Source organism: Culicoides brevitarsis, chromosome 1 (genome assembly GCF_036172545.1).
Source record: "Culicoides brevitarsis isolate CSIRO-B50_1 chromosome 1, AGI_CSIRO_Cbre_v1, whole genome shotgun sequence".
Taxonomy (NCBI): Eukaryota; Metazoa; Arthropoda; class Insecta; order Diptera; family Ceratopogonidae; genus Culicoides; species Culicoides brevitarsis.
Genome location: NC_087085.1, coordinates 35,411,232 through 35,430,897, shown reverse-complemented (window position 1 = coordinate 35,430,897; position 19,666 = coordinate 35,411,232). Strand labels below are relative to the sequence as shown.

The 19,666-nt window shown below is 26.3% G+C and overlaps 1 protein-coding gene across 1 annotated transcript in view; it reads left to right on the top strand.

The window, feature by feature from the left end:
* Positions 1 to 213: 213 nt before the first annotated feature.
* LOC134826966 (LIM/homeobox protein Lhx1) overlaps positions 214 to 19,666 on the top strand; it is a 40,063-nt gene continuing 20,610 nt past the window's right edge. Inside the window, exons 1-3 of the mRNA XM_063839481.1 lie at positions 214 to 379; positions 8,940 to 9,135; positions 10,440 to 10,648. Coding sequence (XP_063695551.1) covers positions 337 to 379; positions 8,940 to 9,135; positions 10,440 to 10,648 — 448 coding nt within the window. The 5' untranslated portion in view covers positions 214 to 336. The remainder of the gene's footprint in view (positions 380 to 8,939; positions 9,136 to 10,439; positions 10,649 to 19,666) is intronic.

The window sequence follows — 19,666 nt, the reverse complement described above, 5'->3', positions numbered from 1 at the left end:
TTAAAAAAATACTAATTAAAAAATAAATAAATAAACCGGCAAACAATTCAAAACAAAACAAAAAAACGTGAATACTTAAAAAAAATATTTTATAAAAATTATGTGAAAAAAAATTTTTTTTAAAGAAATTATTTAAAAAAATTAAGAACGAAATAAGGAATAATTAAAAAAATTAAAATAAAAAAATTTCACGAGAAAAAAGTTCCCGGGGAATAAAGCAAAATTCTCACTGAAAATCAAAAAGCGCCCCTGAGGGCTGCCGCATTGGCTTCATATTTGGGGGACGGTGGGTATTCTGCCGCCCTCGGTGCACGAGCACTCCCTCCCAAAGATCTTATGGCCTTTGGTTCTGTGTTGCAGCACAATCAACACAACATAGGTAAGTCACGTTTTTCTGTAGAAATTTTCACCGACGGATATTTTCCTATGGTTAAGTGCAATTTGAGTGAGTTTCTGAACAAAAATTTGTGATCTTAAGAATTTTTTTCGCCCAGAATAATTTTGTCAGTTTACCCAGATTTAAAAAAATCCCGCTAAAAAAATTAAAAAAAAAATTAATTAAAAAAATAAATAAAAATAATTTTTTTAAAAATAAAGTGAAATAAAAAAATTTAAGTGAAAACCATTCAATTAATGAAAAAAAAATAAAATAAAAAAAAAAATTAACCACAAAAAACTACCCGAAAGATTTAAGAGACATCACACATGTTTACTGATACACATGTCTTTTTTTTGTGGTCAACCTAGAAATAATTTATTGCCTTTTTTCTCGTTCTTTGCTACCATCGAGACAAAAAAAAAAGTTTGATTTTGCGGTCAAAACCACACACAGTAACCGCCTTCCAATTCCATTGTGTGTTTGTCAAAATGCGATAAATTGGACATTATCCAGCATTTACAGCAATGAAGATTTATAAACACCCCAAAGGAACTATTTGTCTCGCAATTGAAAAGCGAATTGATTCAATTCGAGACAATTTGTCGTCTAACAAAAATTATTTACGAACAAAAAAAATTGTCGAGGAGTGAAATAAATCAATGTGCGCTCAAAAAAGCTCCTGCGCAGTTACGTGATAATTGCGAGGTTTGGCAGCTCCGAGCGTTTTTCATCTTCCCTCATCATCATCATCATGAAGTTCATTCATGTTTCATGTGGAAGAAAAAAAAATATAAAACTGCAACCGGATAATGATAGTCTTTTGCATTTATTTACATTTATTTTGCTCGGATCACATGAGAGCGGTTAATAATAAAAATTATGATCTTTAAAGATGTTTATTATTATTATTATTTTTTTTTTGTATAAAAAGTGCCTGAAAATATAATTTAGTTTGCAAATTAGTGCACGATTAAAATTGTAACGCATCTCCTTCGTAAAAGGTAATGTTCGTGTCTTGTGCTCGCCTTTGGTACGGGAGACAAAGGTAGTTATTAAACACTGAGAAGATTTTCGCACAAGAATTATATTTTTTTTGTGTTTTTCGTGGATTTACCGGGAATTTATCTCTTTGTGAAGTGCTTTGCTTCACCTGTATGTTCAAGCGCCTCTTTTATGGAAGTGACACAAGAAACAAAACAATGCCTTGAGCATCAAATAATTTTTTTGTACATTTTTTTTATGTCTTCCTCTTTGTGTTTTGTATAAAAAAATACTTTTTTTTTGTTGAAAATTTTTATTTGGATTTAAAAAATATTTTTAAAAAATTAAAAAAAAATAAATTAAATTAATTAAAAATTTTTAATTTAAAAAAAATTAAATAAAAAAATAACAAAATTAAAAAAAAATAAAATTAATAAAAAAAAATAAAAATAAAAAAAATAAAATAAAAAAATTAATTTTGTAATTTAATTAAAATTATTAAGAATTAAAATTTAAAAAAATAAATTACAAACAAAAATTAAAATAAAATAAAAAAAATAAAAAATTAAAAAAATAAAAAAAAATGAAAAATAAAAAAAATTTGCCTTACCGACTAAATCCACATTTGATTTGTATTCAAAACGTCCAAGGATCTGTCAAAATAATGAAATATTTTTATTTAACTAGTGTTGATTGATGGAAAAATCCGTTGTAGACTCTTTAAAAAAAGAAAAAAATAACTGTAGGTGTCTATTGCGCAAAATAAATGATGAATGAAGCGAAAATGAAAGCCCAATGAAAGCGATGGGCTGAAAATATCAATCAATATTTTGAAATTTTTCAAGTCGTCGATGAAGACGAAAAAAAAGTAACGTAATTAATCTTAATTTTAAACAAAAGTCGTGCGTAGTAACCTGTTAACGAGTACACAAAAAAAAATCAAAACAAACAAAGTCTGTCTTAATTACAGGTTTCGAAAAATATTTCGAGTCAAAATGAGGCGCTACAAAATATTTTTGATTTTTCCTGAGGCAATTTTATGAGATTCGAAAAAAAATTTTAGATAACATTTTCATTAGTTACGCTTTGTCAACATAGTCTCGTGTTTAATTATCGGATTTCACTTCGTGTCAAAGGTTTTCTATTTTTTCGATGACTTGAGATGAAAAATTACCTTGCTTAATGTTGATGACAAATTACCCCTCATCTAAAGTCGCTACAAATTTTTTGCGCAATTTTTCCAAAACTAAAAAAAAATCGTCTGGCACACATAAAATACAAAAAAACAAGTTCAACCACACACAAAAAATGAAATAAAAATAAATACAATACGAATGATTTTTATGATTGATTGGGCCGGGAAGAAAAAATGATCAAGATTTTTATGTTTTACGAGTGTGTTGCGTTGTGTTCTCTCCATAAATAATAAATGATCCAAGACTAATATCTTCTCATATATTTATATTTTTGTCCATAATTTATCATAAAAGTTTTTTTTTCGGGTGCTAGCGGAGCAGCATACTCATCATCATCATCATTTTCAGAGAACATCTAGATTCTGGGGCAAGACAGAATATTATGAAATATTTAACGATCCCAATTAGAATGATGATGGTAAACGCTTATGATTGTTGATAGACTCGTACGTTTGGAGAATATTTTTTTGTTCAATGCGTGAAATGGCTTTGACAGGGAGAAAAATTGATATGAAAAATTTTTTTGAGAGAAAAAAGTTTTTTTTTTGTTTGGAATTTTATTTGAATTTTAAGTTTTTAGATTATAAAAATATTTTTAAAAAATAGTTTTTAAAAAAAAAATTTTTTTGTGTCATTTTTGATTAAAATTATATCAATTTACAATTTAAAAAATTAAAATATTTAAAAATTAAAAGTTTTAAAGAAAATTTTTCAAAAATTTTAAATTTAATTAATTATATTAATAAAAATTAATTTCCTAATTTTTTTTAATCAGAATTTCTTTAAAATTATTATTCATAATTAATTTTTAAAATTAATTAATTATTTTTTTCTTTTAATTTTAAAAAATCTTAAAAAATGAAGTTGTAAAAGAGTAAATTTTAATCAAAAAAATCTTAATAAAACCAAAAAAAATTTAAAAAATTTGACAAAAATTTTAATTAATTAATTTTTTTTCCGATGCCCCATTTTATTTTAAAATCCAATTAAAATTTTAAAATTTCATTAATAATTAATAATAATTTAATAAAAAAAAATTTTTTTTTTAACTTTTAATTTTAAAAAATCTTAAAAAAAATTAATTTTCATGTAAAAAGTAAATTTTAATAAAAAAACAATCTTTATAAAACCAAAAAAAAATTTTGTTTTAAAAAATTATACACAAATAAATGTTTTTAAAACAATAATAAATTATTAAAATTAATAAAAATTTAATTTAATGTAATGAAAAAAAGTCAAAATTTTTATTTTTTTTTGCCCCCCCCATTTTTATTTCAAAAATTTTGGACAAAACTATTTTTTTGTAAAATTTTTATCCTCCAAAGCTTTTTTTTTGCCCCCCCCATTTTTATTTCAAAAATTTTGAGCGGCCTATTTTTCGAAAAAATATTTTTTTTTTTATTATTCTTCAAGCTTCAAAAAAAAAGTCATAAAGATAATAAATCTAACATTTGATCACTTCTGAAAAGATATAAACCGCCGATTACTCTCAAATTATCTTCCGATAAAGCAATTATTGCTCCAATTAAACAGCAATAGATCATAACATCAATTTTTTTTTTATAAAAATCTTCCATTTTTTTTTTGTTAATATTATTGAACAATTTCAAAGCTCTTCATAACTTCAAAGACAACACAAAAAATTTTCCCGTTATGAAGTAGCCAATATCCGCAAAACGGCAATAAATTATCCAATAGATTAAAACATCCTATTTTTATGATATGGCGTTCGCAATGTTCATGTCTGGAACTCACGGTAGTGCATTCCGCAGCAAACAGAAAAAACTTTTTAGATACAAATCTTGCTGCTCTTGCATGAAACTTCGATTTATTGCCGCTCATGTTTTTTCGCTATGAATGCAAAGGATGGAGAAAAAATGCAAGAAATTGATGAGCTTGAGCACAAAAATACCTTGACCTAATCATAACACAACAACAACCGACAATTTTCCAGCAATTTCTTGCTTGCCAAAGAGTAATTATTATTGTTAAAATAAAACGCAAGAACACAAGAAACCTACTTGTGGCTTCTTCTTCTTCTTTGAACACACATCAAACTTTGTCTTCTTCTTCTTTATTTTATTTACAACAACAACAACAAGATACCATAACTTTGTCTTATAAACTTTATTATTTTATAAAACATTAAAAAACATTATAATAATAACGGTAATTATTTATTGTACTTATGCATGTACAAACAACGCAAAGTCGCTTGTTCGTTCGAGAGACACGACGCGAACAAGGTAGCGGCAAAGGTAGGAGATAGGTGACTCCCTTTTTATCTTGTTTCCTTTTTATTATTATTTTTCGATTTTTTTAAGCCTTCTGTTGCAAAAAAAAAATAATTTTTTAAGTAGTTGTGATTTCAAAAATGTCCAATTTAATAATAATTAAATAATGACTCGAAATTATTTGATGACGCTTAATTGGAGAGACTCCATAAATGGCAGGTCAGCGGGTTGAAAGTCTCTCGCAAAGTCGTCAAAAATTGTCGAGTATTTTTTTTTTGTATTTTAGTCACGTTTTCCTGTTAAAACGTTTTTTTTTCATTGCCCTCTTCTCATTTTCCATCCTTTGTTGTTGTTTAAAAAAAAAATAAAAATTTATTCATACTTTTTTTGTGTGTGCGTTCATTTTTTATTGAATCATAAGTGTTGTAAGGAAGACTTTCAACTGAAAAAATAAAACATTTTTTTTATTTTTCATTTTTTTGTGTTACTGAGAGGCGAAAGGTTAAAAGTGATTTTTATTGCCAACTTGCCTGGCTTCTATGCGTTTGTTTTAGGCGGATTAACGTCTTATTGTATTACAAATTGGCGGACTGTTGCATGCGTTTTATTGTTTTTCATTGTTGGAAAAAGGAAAAAAGGTGTTTAATCTGCTAAAGCGGTTAAATTTTATTTTGAATAAAAATTTTACATTTATTTTTAAAATTATTTAAATTTAAAACGAATAAAATTTTTTAATTAATTAAAAAATAATTAAAATATAAAAAAATTAATAAATTATAAATAATTATTTAATTTTTTTTTTTTATTTAAAAAATTATTTTTTATTTAATAAAAAATTTCAAAATACATAAATTAATTCAAATTTTTAAAAAAAAATTAAAAAATATTTATTTAATTAAAAAAATAAAAACAAATTAATTAGTTTATAAAAATTTTTAAATTCGAGATTAATTTTTTAAAACAAAAAAAAAATAATTTTTTTTAATTAAATAATAATTTTTATAATTTTCAATAATTTTTATTTATTTAATATAATTTTAATATTTTTTAAAAAATATTTTAATTAATTAAATTTAATTGTTTAAACAATAATTTTAATGAATTATAAATTATTTATTATTTATTTAAAAATATTTTTATTATTTAAAAAAATTATTATTTATTTATTAATTTTAATGAAAAAAAAAAAATTATGAATAAAAAAGTCAAAATATTTTGCATAATTATTCATTAATAAGACGAACACACCGCTTCAATTTACATCACCTCGTAAAAATTAATAAAACCAAACGAATAAACAACTCAATTGAATTTTATTTTTGCATTTTATGTGTTCGTTACATTTATTTCTTTTTTTGAAGAGAGTATAAAATGAAAGAATTAAAAAGCGCGCCACGCAATAGTTCCACTTCATTTCGGAGAAAATAAAATTTAAATAATTAAATGAAAATGATTTTGCGCAAATATAAATAAAACGCTCACCGCACACTATAAAAAGTTGTAAAGAACGCACGAATGAACGACAGGGTGCTCACACCATAGGCATTCACATATTTTATCGCCAGTCGCATCAGCATGACGACGACGATGATGATGGTAATTTGCATAAAAAGCCTTTGAAAATCAGTTCTTTTGTCGTGGGAGAGAATGACACGAAAACTTTTTCCCTTTCTTGTCATTTCAATGGAATCCTCGTCCTAAGCATTCACACTTTATATTTATTAAAATTTATGTTAATCACTTGTTTTACACCGCACCGCATTTGTCTCGACAAACAAAAGTTTTATCGGGCAACATCAACACATGTTGGCTCACTTTTAAATAGATTCAGGGCGGTAATTAATAATTTTGATATCAAAACTCCATACGTTGTTAGTTAATTTGCTTGCCCGCGTTATTATAGTTTGAAATAGTGTCAAAACGGTTATTATTAATGCGATTTTCAAACAACAAATAACGACAACAACAACTACACGACAACAAAAGCTCAAGGTATTAATACTGATCAAACATTGCGCGTAACTTATTTAAGTCTGTGTTGACAATGGAAGTGATTTATTTTCAAATTTCGAGCAAATTTTCATGAATATTAAAATTGTGTGCGCGAGTTTGTGAGATTTTTCCTCAATGAATCACTTTGGCGAACATTTTACGACTTGTTTCTCGGAAAACAATCGTTGTCGTTAAGTTACGTCGATAAAATATTGTTTTTTTTTTTTAAATATTTTATGGTCACTTTAGATGTTTTATTTTTTGTTCAGTAAGTAATAAATAAATGAACGCGGAGATTGATTTAAACGCGATCCAGCATCCTTGAACGCAAAAAACGGTTGAAATTTATGAGTGTGTACTGTAGCGAATTTGACTTGTTATTTTGTTTTGTTTAATTTTGCTTAGAGAGGTGTCCTTACATTTACAATGCAAAAAGGTTGTCAAGTGTTTTATGGTCTTCAAGTGTCATGATGTTGAATTTTTTCAATGTTTTATTTAAATTTTTATAATTTTTTTGACATGAAAATTTTTTGATTTATGATGAAAATATTAATTTTGGACCTAAAAAAATTTATAAAAATCAAAATTAAAAAAAAATAATAAAAAAATAATTACCTAAAGTTTAAAATAATTAATAAATTAATTAATTAAATTGAATAAAAAAAATTAATTAAAATTACAATTTCATAAAATAAAAATTTTAAATATTTTTTTTTACTAAAAATATTACTTCAATAATTTAAAATTCAAAATTATTTATGGGCTAATTTTACCCAAAAATATAAAGATAAAATAATTTAAAAATAACTCTTTTTCAAATTATCAAAATTTAATTATTAATATAAAAAAAGTTTAAATATATCAATTATTTGCCTAAAAATGTTTTAAAAAAAGTTAAAAAAAAATTTAAAAATTTTTTTTCGTTTTGAAAATATAATTATGTATTAAAAATAAATAAATTAAATTAAAAATAATTTTTTTTAAAATTTATTTAATTTTAATAATTAATTTGAATAATTTTTTTTAATTAAAAATAATTTAATGTTCAAAAATATTTCAATCAAAAATAACTCTTTTTTTATAATTATCATAATCTAATTTTTAAAATTAATGGTCTTTGAAATCTACAGTATGACAATTTCCATTGAAGTTAAAAAATATAATTTCTGAAAAAAAAATTAGTTTTTAAAATATATCAAATATTGACTTAAAATATTATTTTTTAAAAAAAATTATTAATTAAATAATAATTAATTTTGATTAAATTAAAGAAAATAAATTAAAATACTTAAACATAAAAAATAAAAAATTTCAAATCAAAAAATTATTTGAAAAGAAAAATATTTTTAAAACATAAAATCATACTTACTCCTTTCCATCACAAAAACATCAAAAATATCGATTTTCTGCCTTTTTCACTCAAAAAACTCACCAACTCTGCATTTCAACCGCATTTCTGGACCACCTTTCCATCTTTTTCGCTTCGTTTCTCCACAAACTCGACAATTTCTCCTATTTTTCATTCATTTTTCTGCTATAAAACTCTTGTCTGCGCCTGCAAAAAAACAACAGAAATAAAAACGACTGCTACTGACAATAAAGCCGCTCGTTGCTACTTTTCAATGGGACTTAAAATAGCATTTATTTCAGTCTGCAGTTCATTCAAAACGCAAAAAAAAATCATAATAATAAAATATTATAAAAATCGGCATGAATATAAAGTGAAAACCGACCATCATTGAGGTTTATTGTCGCATTTGCACTCTTTCATACATTTTTAATGTGCTGCGTGTATTTTTGCACACAAACACAGACACCATTCAAAAAGTAGCCTTTTATGTCATTCATTCGCATTTTCGCATATATTTAAAATATAACAAGTATACAAATAATTTTTTTTTTCATGAGTAAACATTTGCAAAAAAAAAATGAATGCGGCAATGCGAAATGAAAAGCAAACAAAAAAAGCCGGTAAATGTATAATATAATAATAAAAACGGAATACAATGCACTTAAATCTAGTCGAGAGCGTTTTGTTGTACATTTAAATGTTTAAATTTTATTGTTGTAAATTTTTTCGGACATGTCACTCAAGCACTTATAAATATTTTATTTATTTTTAATTTTTACTAAAAAAAATTTTTTTTATCTTTTTAGGTCGCGCGGAGCCTCCGTCGGGGGTTGGAGACCCCTGTGCGGGCTGCAACAAGCCCATTTTAGACAAATTTTTACTTAATGTGTTAGAACGAGTGTGGCATGCGTCCTGCGTGAGATGCTGCGACTGCCAACAACCACTCACAGATAAATGTTTTAGTCGAGAATCAAAATTATATTGTAGGGATGACTTCTATAGGTGAGTAAAAAAACAACTTTTAACCCCTTCCCCCATAAAATAGGAAAAAACAATTGTTAAAAATTAATAAAAACGGCAACTTTTTAAGCCTGACACTTAAAAAACAATTAAAAATCGAGAATTTACCACAACTTTGCACGACGACGACGACGCGTTTCATGCAAAAAAGTTTCACACTCACACAGAAAAAGGGGGTAATTAAAGCAATTATAATTTTTTCTGTCTAAAATTTCGTGTACGGAATATGCTAATAATAATTATTATTATTATTAGACATGAGAGCAACAAGTATTTCCCCTTTAAAAAATTTTTTTCTGTGCAATTTTCTAAACGAGTCTAAAATATTTTTAAAACAAATGTTTTAAAATAAAATAATAATAAAAATAATAAGAGAAGAAAACTTTTTCCTTTTAAATCAATTTTCTCGTGTCTATTTTATTGTCCTCCAGAGGAAATGAAATGACAAAAGAAGTTTTAATTGTAAAAAGTTTTATTATTATTATTATTTTATTAAAGCCTTCTGCTTCTCTACTACTAACTTTTTCACTCCCAATTCTATTAAAAATTAAATTTTATTATTTTTAATGAATTTTTGCAACATTTTTCGCAACTTTTGTGGGAATTGCTTGTCAAAAATGATATCAATTTGCCACTTTTTGATTGAATTTGTCTCGAAAAATTCACTTAAATTTCCTTTTTAATTTTTTTTTTAATTAATTTTAATAAAAAAAAATATTAAAAAAGGTCAAATGTTCAAGCCCATTAAAAAAGCTAAAAAAAAATTAAGACATCACAAAAGTTGTAAAATATTATCATGTAACGATTACAAATAATTGGTTATTACTAACAACCTTGGATGTTGCAGTTTTTTTTATTTAATGAAAAAAAAGCAGTCAGTCTATTTTTATGACATTTCAATGGGCTGAAAGACAGGCGCGCTCATTAGAAGGAACTGTCTTATTATCTCTTTATTTTATGTTCAACTCGTATTTTTCATAATTGATGAGCAACGTGTACCTTTATGGAAATTTGTAACTAATAATTAAATCGTTACAAGTTTTATTTATTTTTATTACCACTTTTTTTTGCGTTCGACGCGACTTGAACACATTTGAGTCGAATTATGAGCAAAAAACATGCAGTCATAATATTTACATGAAAAAAAATTTTAACAAGCATGTTAGAAAAAAAATTTTTTTTTCTCTTTAAAACGAGAAATTTGCTTTTAAAATGTAATTTTTGTGATTTTTTTCTTAATTAATGCAATAAATGACTTAATTTTAATATTTTTTTTTTAATTTTAGACGTTACGGTACTCCATGCTGCGGTTGCGGACAAGGCATTAATCCGTCATCTCTTGTGCGGAAGCCACGTGACAAGGTTTTCCATCTCAACTGCTTCACATGTTGCATTTGTCGCAAGCAACTAAGTACCGGCGAACAATTGTACGTATTAGATGACAATAAGTTTATTTGTAAGAACGACTATCTGCTCGGGAAAACGCATCAAGCTGGTAAGTTTATTGATTTTTTCTTTTCAAAGTCACATTTACGTTATCTGGATCGCTTCTGGGACTCCCTTGAGTAAAAAAATCTAAAATAAAAAAATAAATGGGTTTAAAGGTTACATAAATTAACATTTTGTTTACTTATGTAAATCCAAATAGCTTAGTGTTTGTCTCGTTTGACTCCCGTAAGGAGAGGAAGAAAACGACACTTTTCTAATCTCTCCATCTTTTATCTACCCTTTTTTATTGCGACGTGCATTGAAGAGCAGTTCAGTCGTAAAAACAATTCAATTCAATGTCATGTCGAATTCGGGATTTTATTTTATTTTCATTTTCCTCGGGATTTTGCTCGACGTTTGCTTTTTATTATTGTTGGGTTCATTGGCAAAGTTTGAGACCATCAAAAATGTATCCGCCATTCAAATTTATTTTACATGTTACGACCTTTCATGTTATTTTACAAAAAAAAAGTTGTATAGAGACGTCGAATAGTAGTACCGTGTATTGACATCTGAAACCCTTTTAGGCAACACGCAGTTTTGATAGTGTTTGAATATGTTTTTAGGATGTAAGTGTCATGGCATGTCAAGGGTGTCGGGGGACTTTTAATACTAAATATTTGAAATTTTAAAATTTTTATATGAAGTTTAAGAAAGTTTTTCAAAAATTATATAAAAATAATTATAAAAATTTTTGAAAATTTTAATTAATTTTTTTTTTATTTCATTTAAATATTTTTATTTATTTTTTGGTCTCACTATTTTTGCTATCATTAAATTTTGTTATTTTAATTTAATTTTAAAAAAATTAATTAAAAAAATATATAAAATTTAAAATTTAATAAAAAAAAAACTTATAAATTAAATTTTTTTAAAATAAATAAATAATTTTTAAAAAATTTATTAAAATAATAATTTTTGGGGCAAAATAAAATCAAAATTGATCGTTTTTTGGTGTATTTTCATAGTTTTTCAAGACATTTTCAAAAAAATTTATAAAAATTTTTCAATTATTTTAATTTTTGTTTTGAAAATCATATTTTAACTTGAATTTTCTTCTCTAAAAATATTTTCATAAAATTACTGAATTTTTTTTTTTAAGTTTTTTTGACAGTTAAATTTTAATATTTTAATTTTTCAATTTTTAATTTAAAATGATTAAAATCAATTTTTAATTTGAAATTTTCAAAGAAGATTATTAAAAAACAACAAAAATGTTGATCAACGTCATTTTGTATGAAAATAAGTATTTCAATTTTTTTTTTTATTTTGCCCCCCCATTTTATTTTCAAAAATTTTGGACTTTATTTTTGATTTTCATTTGGAGCGGCCTAAATAAAAAATCATATTAAAATTTTTTATTATGTTAATTCGTGAAAATTTTATCTTTTATTAATTTAATAAGCTAAAACCTAAGAAATTTCTCGATTTTTAATTCAATAAAAATTTTTTAAAATTTAGAAATTTTTAGTTTTTAAGAAAAAAAAAAAATTATAAATTATAAAAACTACGAAATTTTTGAAAAAAATTAAAAAAAAAATATGTTAAATAATTCTTTTAGAAAAATTTATTTAATTCATGAAAAAAAAACTTTAAAATGCTTTTAAAATCACTTTCAATCAATAATTCTCACCTGAATTGATTTTTTAATCCATCCTCTACCCATTTTCCGTGAGCGACGCCACTGTGTCTCGCATCGACATTAAAATATATCCTCGAACGTGTACAAAATATCAAAAATTTCGAAACTCACGGATGCATGACAACATTCATTCATTCATCAACAACCCCATGATTCCATCCAAACAACGACGCGCATAAAGGTATCGCATACAGAAAGGTAAACAAAGCACGACGACGACACTACCAACCATCAACATCATCATGACAAACGTTCCAAAGACAGCTTGAAAAAAAAACGCACATACATTGGATTTTGTCATGCTCTTTGGTCTCTTGCTGTGTGAAACTCCATATTGTACTCGCTCCCGACTGAATTTCTACATGTACACACGTTTGTTGTTCGGTTCTCCCCAAAAATAAACGTTACGAAAAACGGTAGTAAGGCAGGAAATAAATATAAACCAATAGCAAGAGATCTATGACATTGATAAGGCAGTACGACGACGACGACTTCTTCCTTTCCCTTCCTTTTCGCATTCGTTTCGTGTGCCATTGAATTTTCGGTCTGCGTTTAAATCCGTCGTGTACGTGAAATAATGATGGGGAGCGCATCTTTAATGTTGTAATAGAAAAATTTTCTCTTTTTTCTATTATTTTATTTTTTTTTTTTTGCACAAAATCCCTCAATGAAGAAAATTTAAAAAGAAATTCCCCAAAGACTCGTTCTATCACTGAAAATTTTATGACACTACAACAACAACAAATATTTGAACTTTTTTTTTTCTGGGGGATCGGCAACTCAGATAATGATGATATGATGGTAAAACTTTTTTTTCCTTTTTTTTTCAATAAACTTCTGCTTCGTGAATGGTGACCGCTGATAACGGCATTGATGAAAAAATAAAAGAAAACTTTTTTCGCCTTTGGAAAATTTCTGTTTCGTGACGTTTTTTATATCGGATGAGGTCATTATCGCGCGCGTCGCAATTTTTTTCTGGAAAATATGTTTCATCTCATCCTTTCATGTCTGGTCGAAAAAAAAAGTCAAATTCATTCAAAAAGATTCAAAAGTCACGAAAAAACGTCAAAAATTCATGATCCATTTATATTTAATGGAATATTAAAGACTATTTACTCGACGACGACGTTCGACTTTGTCTGTCGGATATCTGTCGAGTAGCGCGAGAGAAACACAAACATTTACTTTTTACCCCCATCATTCATTCAAACACCCCGAAGGAAGTCGTTCCTTCTGTTCGTGCAAAAGCGGAAAAAGAAAATTTCCTAAATATTTGTGCTTCGTAAATATTTTTATTACATAAACTTTTATGTCGGTAAATTTCGGAACTCTTTTTTTTTTGGTATGTGTGTCACTCTTCTTTCGCTTTTACTTCAAAACCCTCAAAAAGGCAGGAAAAATGACTGACATAATCGGGTTGATGTTTTTTCGTTGATGAAAAATACTTTTCTTGAAACACGCGAATTTTCTTCTTCAGAGTTTCCCGCAAAAAACACTCACAACGTTTAAACAAATGGTCTAGAAAATTAATAACGCTTGAAGCTATTTTCATATAATATTTTATTTAAACAGAATCACAGACTCTTGAAAAACTCGCAAAGCACGTCTCAGATATGAATTTTTAAAAGATTCCATTCATCGACATTGAGAAACGGAGACGACGTTACGGCAGTAAAACATAAAATATGAGCAGATTCATGACTCTTGGCTCAGATTTGTCATCGCGCCTCTTTTGAAAATTACGCTCGAGAACGAGAAAAAAAGAAAAAAAAATAAAAATTTAATTTAATAATAAATGTAGAAATGTAATGGAGGGAATCGTAATTTATTTTTGTTCTTGCACGATTTTTTTTTTTTTTTTTTCAGTTGTTCAAAGAGGTATAATGAAAAGTTATGTCAAACGCAGACATTTTTCTGTTGGAAAAAAAATATCAAAGTGCATTCGGATTTTGATAGGAAAATTACCGTACGAGAAATTTTTGGGGAAATTCCTTTGTTTGAGGTTTCGGTTTTGTGATGGAATTTTCCATAAAAATTTAATAAATTTTTTTTTTAAATATTGCAGGATTTAAAGACATTTTTTGGTCACGTGACATACTAATAAGAAAATTTGGATAAAAAATTTTAGTATTTGAAAATTATTTTACAAGAAAAAATTCAAAATTTACTTAAAAATCCTTTGAAAGTTCTGATATTGTTAAAATTTTTGAATAAATTGAGAATTTTTGGTTAAAAATCGATCACGTGACTTTCTTATATTCCATAATTTCAGAATTTTTACTTAATGAAGACAATTTTTAACAAAATATCAGAAAAAACGTTTAAAATAACTCTCAAAAACTTTAATTTCTTAAATTTTTAAACAAAAGTTAAAAGAAAATTATGTTTTTAGTTTTAAACTTGGTCACGTGACTTTTCGAAATTTTTCTTTTTCTTAGAAAATTCAATCTCTTAAAGATATTTTTAATAAAATTTTCGAAAAATTATTTTAGAAAATTCTTCAGAACTGAAATTTATTTAAATAAATTTGTCTTTTTAATCGATAATTGACCACGTGGTTTTCTTATAACCTAAAAACTGGATTTTATTGATAATTTTCTACTCATGAAAAAAATATTTGACAAAATCCGATCTAAATACTTCAGAAAACTGTCAAAAAATCTAAAATTCTTAATTTCTTAAAATGAAATTTTCAGAAAAATAACTTTTTAATGTAAAATAGGTCACGTGACTTCATCTTTAACCTCAAAACAAGCAATTTTTCAACTCCTAAAGACATTTTTCTGTCGAAAAAAATTTCATGCCCGCAACAAATATTCTTACACCTGCTTTCGAAGCGCATTTATCACCTTATAAAACTCGTCAAGTACATAAATAATTCATAACAGTCTTCATTTTATATTAAATTTTATTATTATTCTTATTAATAACGCGACGTTACACGTGACCTGTTCTCGAACCGAACCGAGTTCAAAGTCGTCGTCGTCGATAACGAAAGAAATACTTTTCTCACAAAAAAGAAACAAAAATAAATAATTGATAACGAACGACCCTATTTATTACCGGTTGTAGTAATTTTATTGCCGACTAGACACAGATCACGATAAAGCGAGAGAGAGAGTGAGAGAGTTTAGCAAGCGGTACATAAAGTTCAAAAGATAGGCAATCGATTTCTTTTCTTGCAATATATTTTTAACGGGCACAACTCACAACACATTTATTTGCTGATAATGTTTCCCATAACGAATTGCCGAAGCTTTAATTTATTTTTATGTTTTTTCTAGGCAAATTCTTCTTGCGGTGTGAGAATTTTGACCGATTTCGAGTCGCCAAATGAATTAAAGTCTTTTTTTTGCACAAATGTTTGGTCGTTATTGATTTTCCCGAGCTGCTTTAATTTATGTGCGCCCATAAAAAAGGAAAACAGTTAATCAATAATAACCATGCCTAACAGAGAGACAGCAGCGCTGCAGACATACAATTTGCTATCTTGATGGCAGTATTTATGACACGTGCATTAAAATATCTGTACCAAATTATTTACGCATAGAGGCGGCGAGGGTGCGGAGAAGCCATTCCAATGCATGAACATTTCAATTCAGCATGGCTTATCTCGGCACGACGACGACACAAATAAAAATTTAGTCGCGTGTGCATTTCACATCACCTCTGTCGTTAAGTAAGCAAACGGGCGGCATGTCACACACACACACTCGATGACATTTTTCCACATTTCCCTCGCTTTTCGTTGTTTTTCCGTGATAAGAAGTTAATTCCGCTTCATAAAAACACAAAAAAAAAATTCTTTTTCATCTCAACTCAAGAAAACGTCAAAAACTGATGAATTATTTTTTTTATTCTTCAATCGAGTGTCATTCGAAGATAAGCAAGCAACATCAATCCGTTCGACAAACACACGTACGATACAAAAAAAAGTATTTTTAGCTAAACGAAACAAGAGTCAACAATAAATCATGAACTTTTTCCAAATTTGGTGGCAGGCATTGATTTGACTCCATGATAAAACTCCATCCAATCCAAAAAAGTTTATTATTTACACACAAAAATGAAATAAATGTGTTGTTGCTCACCTACTCGCACAATAAAGGTACGGAAAGCCATTGAAAACGAGGCACAAAAGAGGCATGAGAGAAGATGGTACTTGAACGAAAACGAGATAAAACACCCAAACGCTACCTACTGATTTGTTCGATGCGATACACGGTTTTGTTACTTGCAAACAAAAATGTTTAATAATAATAAGTACCTTCAATATTTTTTATTTTTTGTACTTTTTTGTTCGATATTTAGGTTGGAGCGATGAAGAAAAATGTTTCATGTTGCAAAAAATTTTTTTTTTTATTTTTATGTATTTCTTAAATTTTTTTAAAAATAAATTAAATTAATTAAATATTTTTTTTTTAATTTTTATTTAATTTAAAAAATGAATATTAGTAAAAAAAAAGTAAATAATTTTTAATTTAATTAAAATTAATTTAATTTTAATTACCTATATAACAAAATTTTTTGTTTGAAATTAAAATAAATTAAATTTTAATAAATAAAAAATAGAAATTTTTTAAAAAATAATTTAAATATAAAAAAACCAAGTTAATTTATTTTTTAAATAATTATTAAATTTGATTTAATCCTAAAATTTAATTTATTGTAAAATTCAATTTAAAATTATTTAGCTTGAAAAATTAAATTTTAAAATGAAAAACTGTCAAATTAAAAAAAATAAATTAAAATAAAAGAAAAATAAAAAAAAAACAATAATAAAATCCAAGAAATAATTCATAAATGATTTTTCTCATGTTTTTTTCCAAAAAATAATTTTGTTACGATTATACAAAAATTTCAATTGTATTTTTTTTTTAATTTCAAAAATTTTCATTTTAAAATTTATTTTTGTTTCAAATTTATATTTATTAAATTTTATGAAAAAAATTCTTATTTTCAATAATTTTTTTTTTAATTTTACATGAAAATTCCTTATCTAAAAATTTTTAAATTAAAAAAAAATTGGAAAAATAATACATAAAAATTCTAAATTAAAATTAAATTTTGAAACATTTTTGTAAATTGCACCAACTTTCAATTCAAAAAAATCGTTCAATAGCAAGATTTCAACCAAAAAAGCAACATTTTGTAACTCATGGTTAACAACTCTACCACATGAAAACCGAAGCCATTGTTCATACAAAAATTTATTTTTGTCCGTTCGAAACATTAACAAGACTTGGGTTACGTTGCGATGCCGGTAACCGGTAAAGATTCCACAATAACATACATTTTATTGATTGTTATTCATTTCTTTTGTGCCAACTTGTAGCTCCGTTGTTATATATTTGATATGGTCTTTTGTTGGGCAGCACGAAGGAAGAAGACGACGACATAAAAGAGCATAAAGTCGCGGTTCAATCTCGCATTTACGCGTATTTTTACGCTGAAACTCCCGTGGTGCCATCACATTGGTATTAAGCGACGGGAGGTCATGCGATTAGTTCAGGTTATGCGAGCCTTCCTCTCTCTCTCGTCGTCGTCGTTTCTCTTCGTCGACGCATCGAAGGAAATGAAACGAAACGAAAAATCATTATTTATGTGTATTTTTTTTTTGTTGTTTCATGTTGCACATTTCTTGCACATTAGTTACGCAAACGGAGAAAAAACGTCTGCTGAAGACATTTTTGCTTGTGCAAGAAAATGCGGGGCATTAGAACATGACATAAGAGGTTGTTTCGCAACACCGACGAAGACATTGACATAATTTTCCTTTCAAAATGGGCACGAAATCGAATGACAACAACGTCGTGGACGTGATTTTTCGTCATAATCGCGCTTTTTATTCTCTTTCACAGCACAAATATGAGGAATAATACAAACGAACAACAATAAAAAATGTATTTTTTTTGTGCTTCACTTCATATTGACATTTAAAAAATATGAGTGAGGCTTCGGTTTCAATGAATGGATTAAATGTATCACCTCGCTACGTACCTTTCGCTTTTTTTTCACGAAATAAAATAAAAAATAATAAATTTCGCGAGCGTATGTAATGCTAATGCAAATGGGAGAGAAGAGGAAGAAGAGAGATAATGTCTGTTTAATGCCATAATTTTTATGTGCATTCAAAAAGTCACATAAACAACATAAATTTTTCAACATAATGGCACTTGTGTAAATTGTTTGTTATTATTTGTTTGAATTTGTGAGTTTATACGGAGATTTTGCTTGGTTTGGATTAAAAAGAATTGATTCTTGGAAGCTATTTCAGCTTTTTGAGATTAAATTTTAAAGAAAATTTGTTGAATTCTTCATTTTAAGTACATTTTTGTTAGATTTTCCATCAATTTTGGTCATATTTTGCTCTGAAATTAAAAATTTAAATTATTTTTTTGTTAATTAAAGCAAAATTCTTACCTTTATAGAATAAATTTAAAGAATTTATAAAAATTTTTAAATAAATTCAAATTTTTTTCCCCAAACGAGCATCTCCTTTGACTCGAAACATGTCTCAAAAGGCCAAAATGTCACGAAATCTCCATTACTCTCAATATTTTCCCCATCCAACGTTTCTTTTTCGCTAAAAAAAACACGAAAAAAAATAAATACCAGAAAAAATATGTTGATACCTTTTTAAAAACACATCAATTTTTATTATAATTACGTTTTCCCATCAGTGAACGAACGAATTTCCATACCGCTGTCGAATAAAAAAATCCACCTACAAAGAACGTAAAACATTGGACAATAATTGAGTCGCGCGGCATCACATTAAATTAATTCCAAATTTATATTGTTGAACGAATTGCCGCTGTTCTGCTTTCTCGCGTTGAATTTTTTCCGTTTTTTGCTGGTATCATCAAAAATAAATTATTCAATTCATATTCAAATTGAGCGCCCGCGAATACCTTACAACAAAAAAAAAAAAAAAAAAATGTAAAAAATAATAAAAAGTTGGATTATGCAAACAATTCCCGTATTTTTTTTTCGGAGGAATTTTCAAAGAGGTTCATGCAAAGGGGGAACTCGACTCAACTCGAGTATTATCATAATAAATATATCATAATATTATTATTTGTTGTCATTGATCCTGTTTACTTGCCTCGTCATCGTTGGTGTCAAAAAATAACGTGAAATGGACTAAACGCGTCGTAATAATAATTTTACATGGGAGTTGAATTAGCAAGCAAAATTTAATTGTTGTATGTTTTATGTCGAAAAGTGCTGTGAAAGAAAAAATTTAAAAAATTATTTTAAAAAAATAAATTATTTTAAAATAATAAATTAATTCTATAATTTAAAAAAAAAATATTTAAAAAATTAAAAAAAAATAATAATTTTGAAAAAATTTAATTTATTTTTTTTAATTAAAAAATT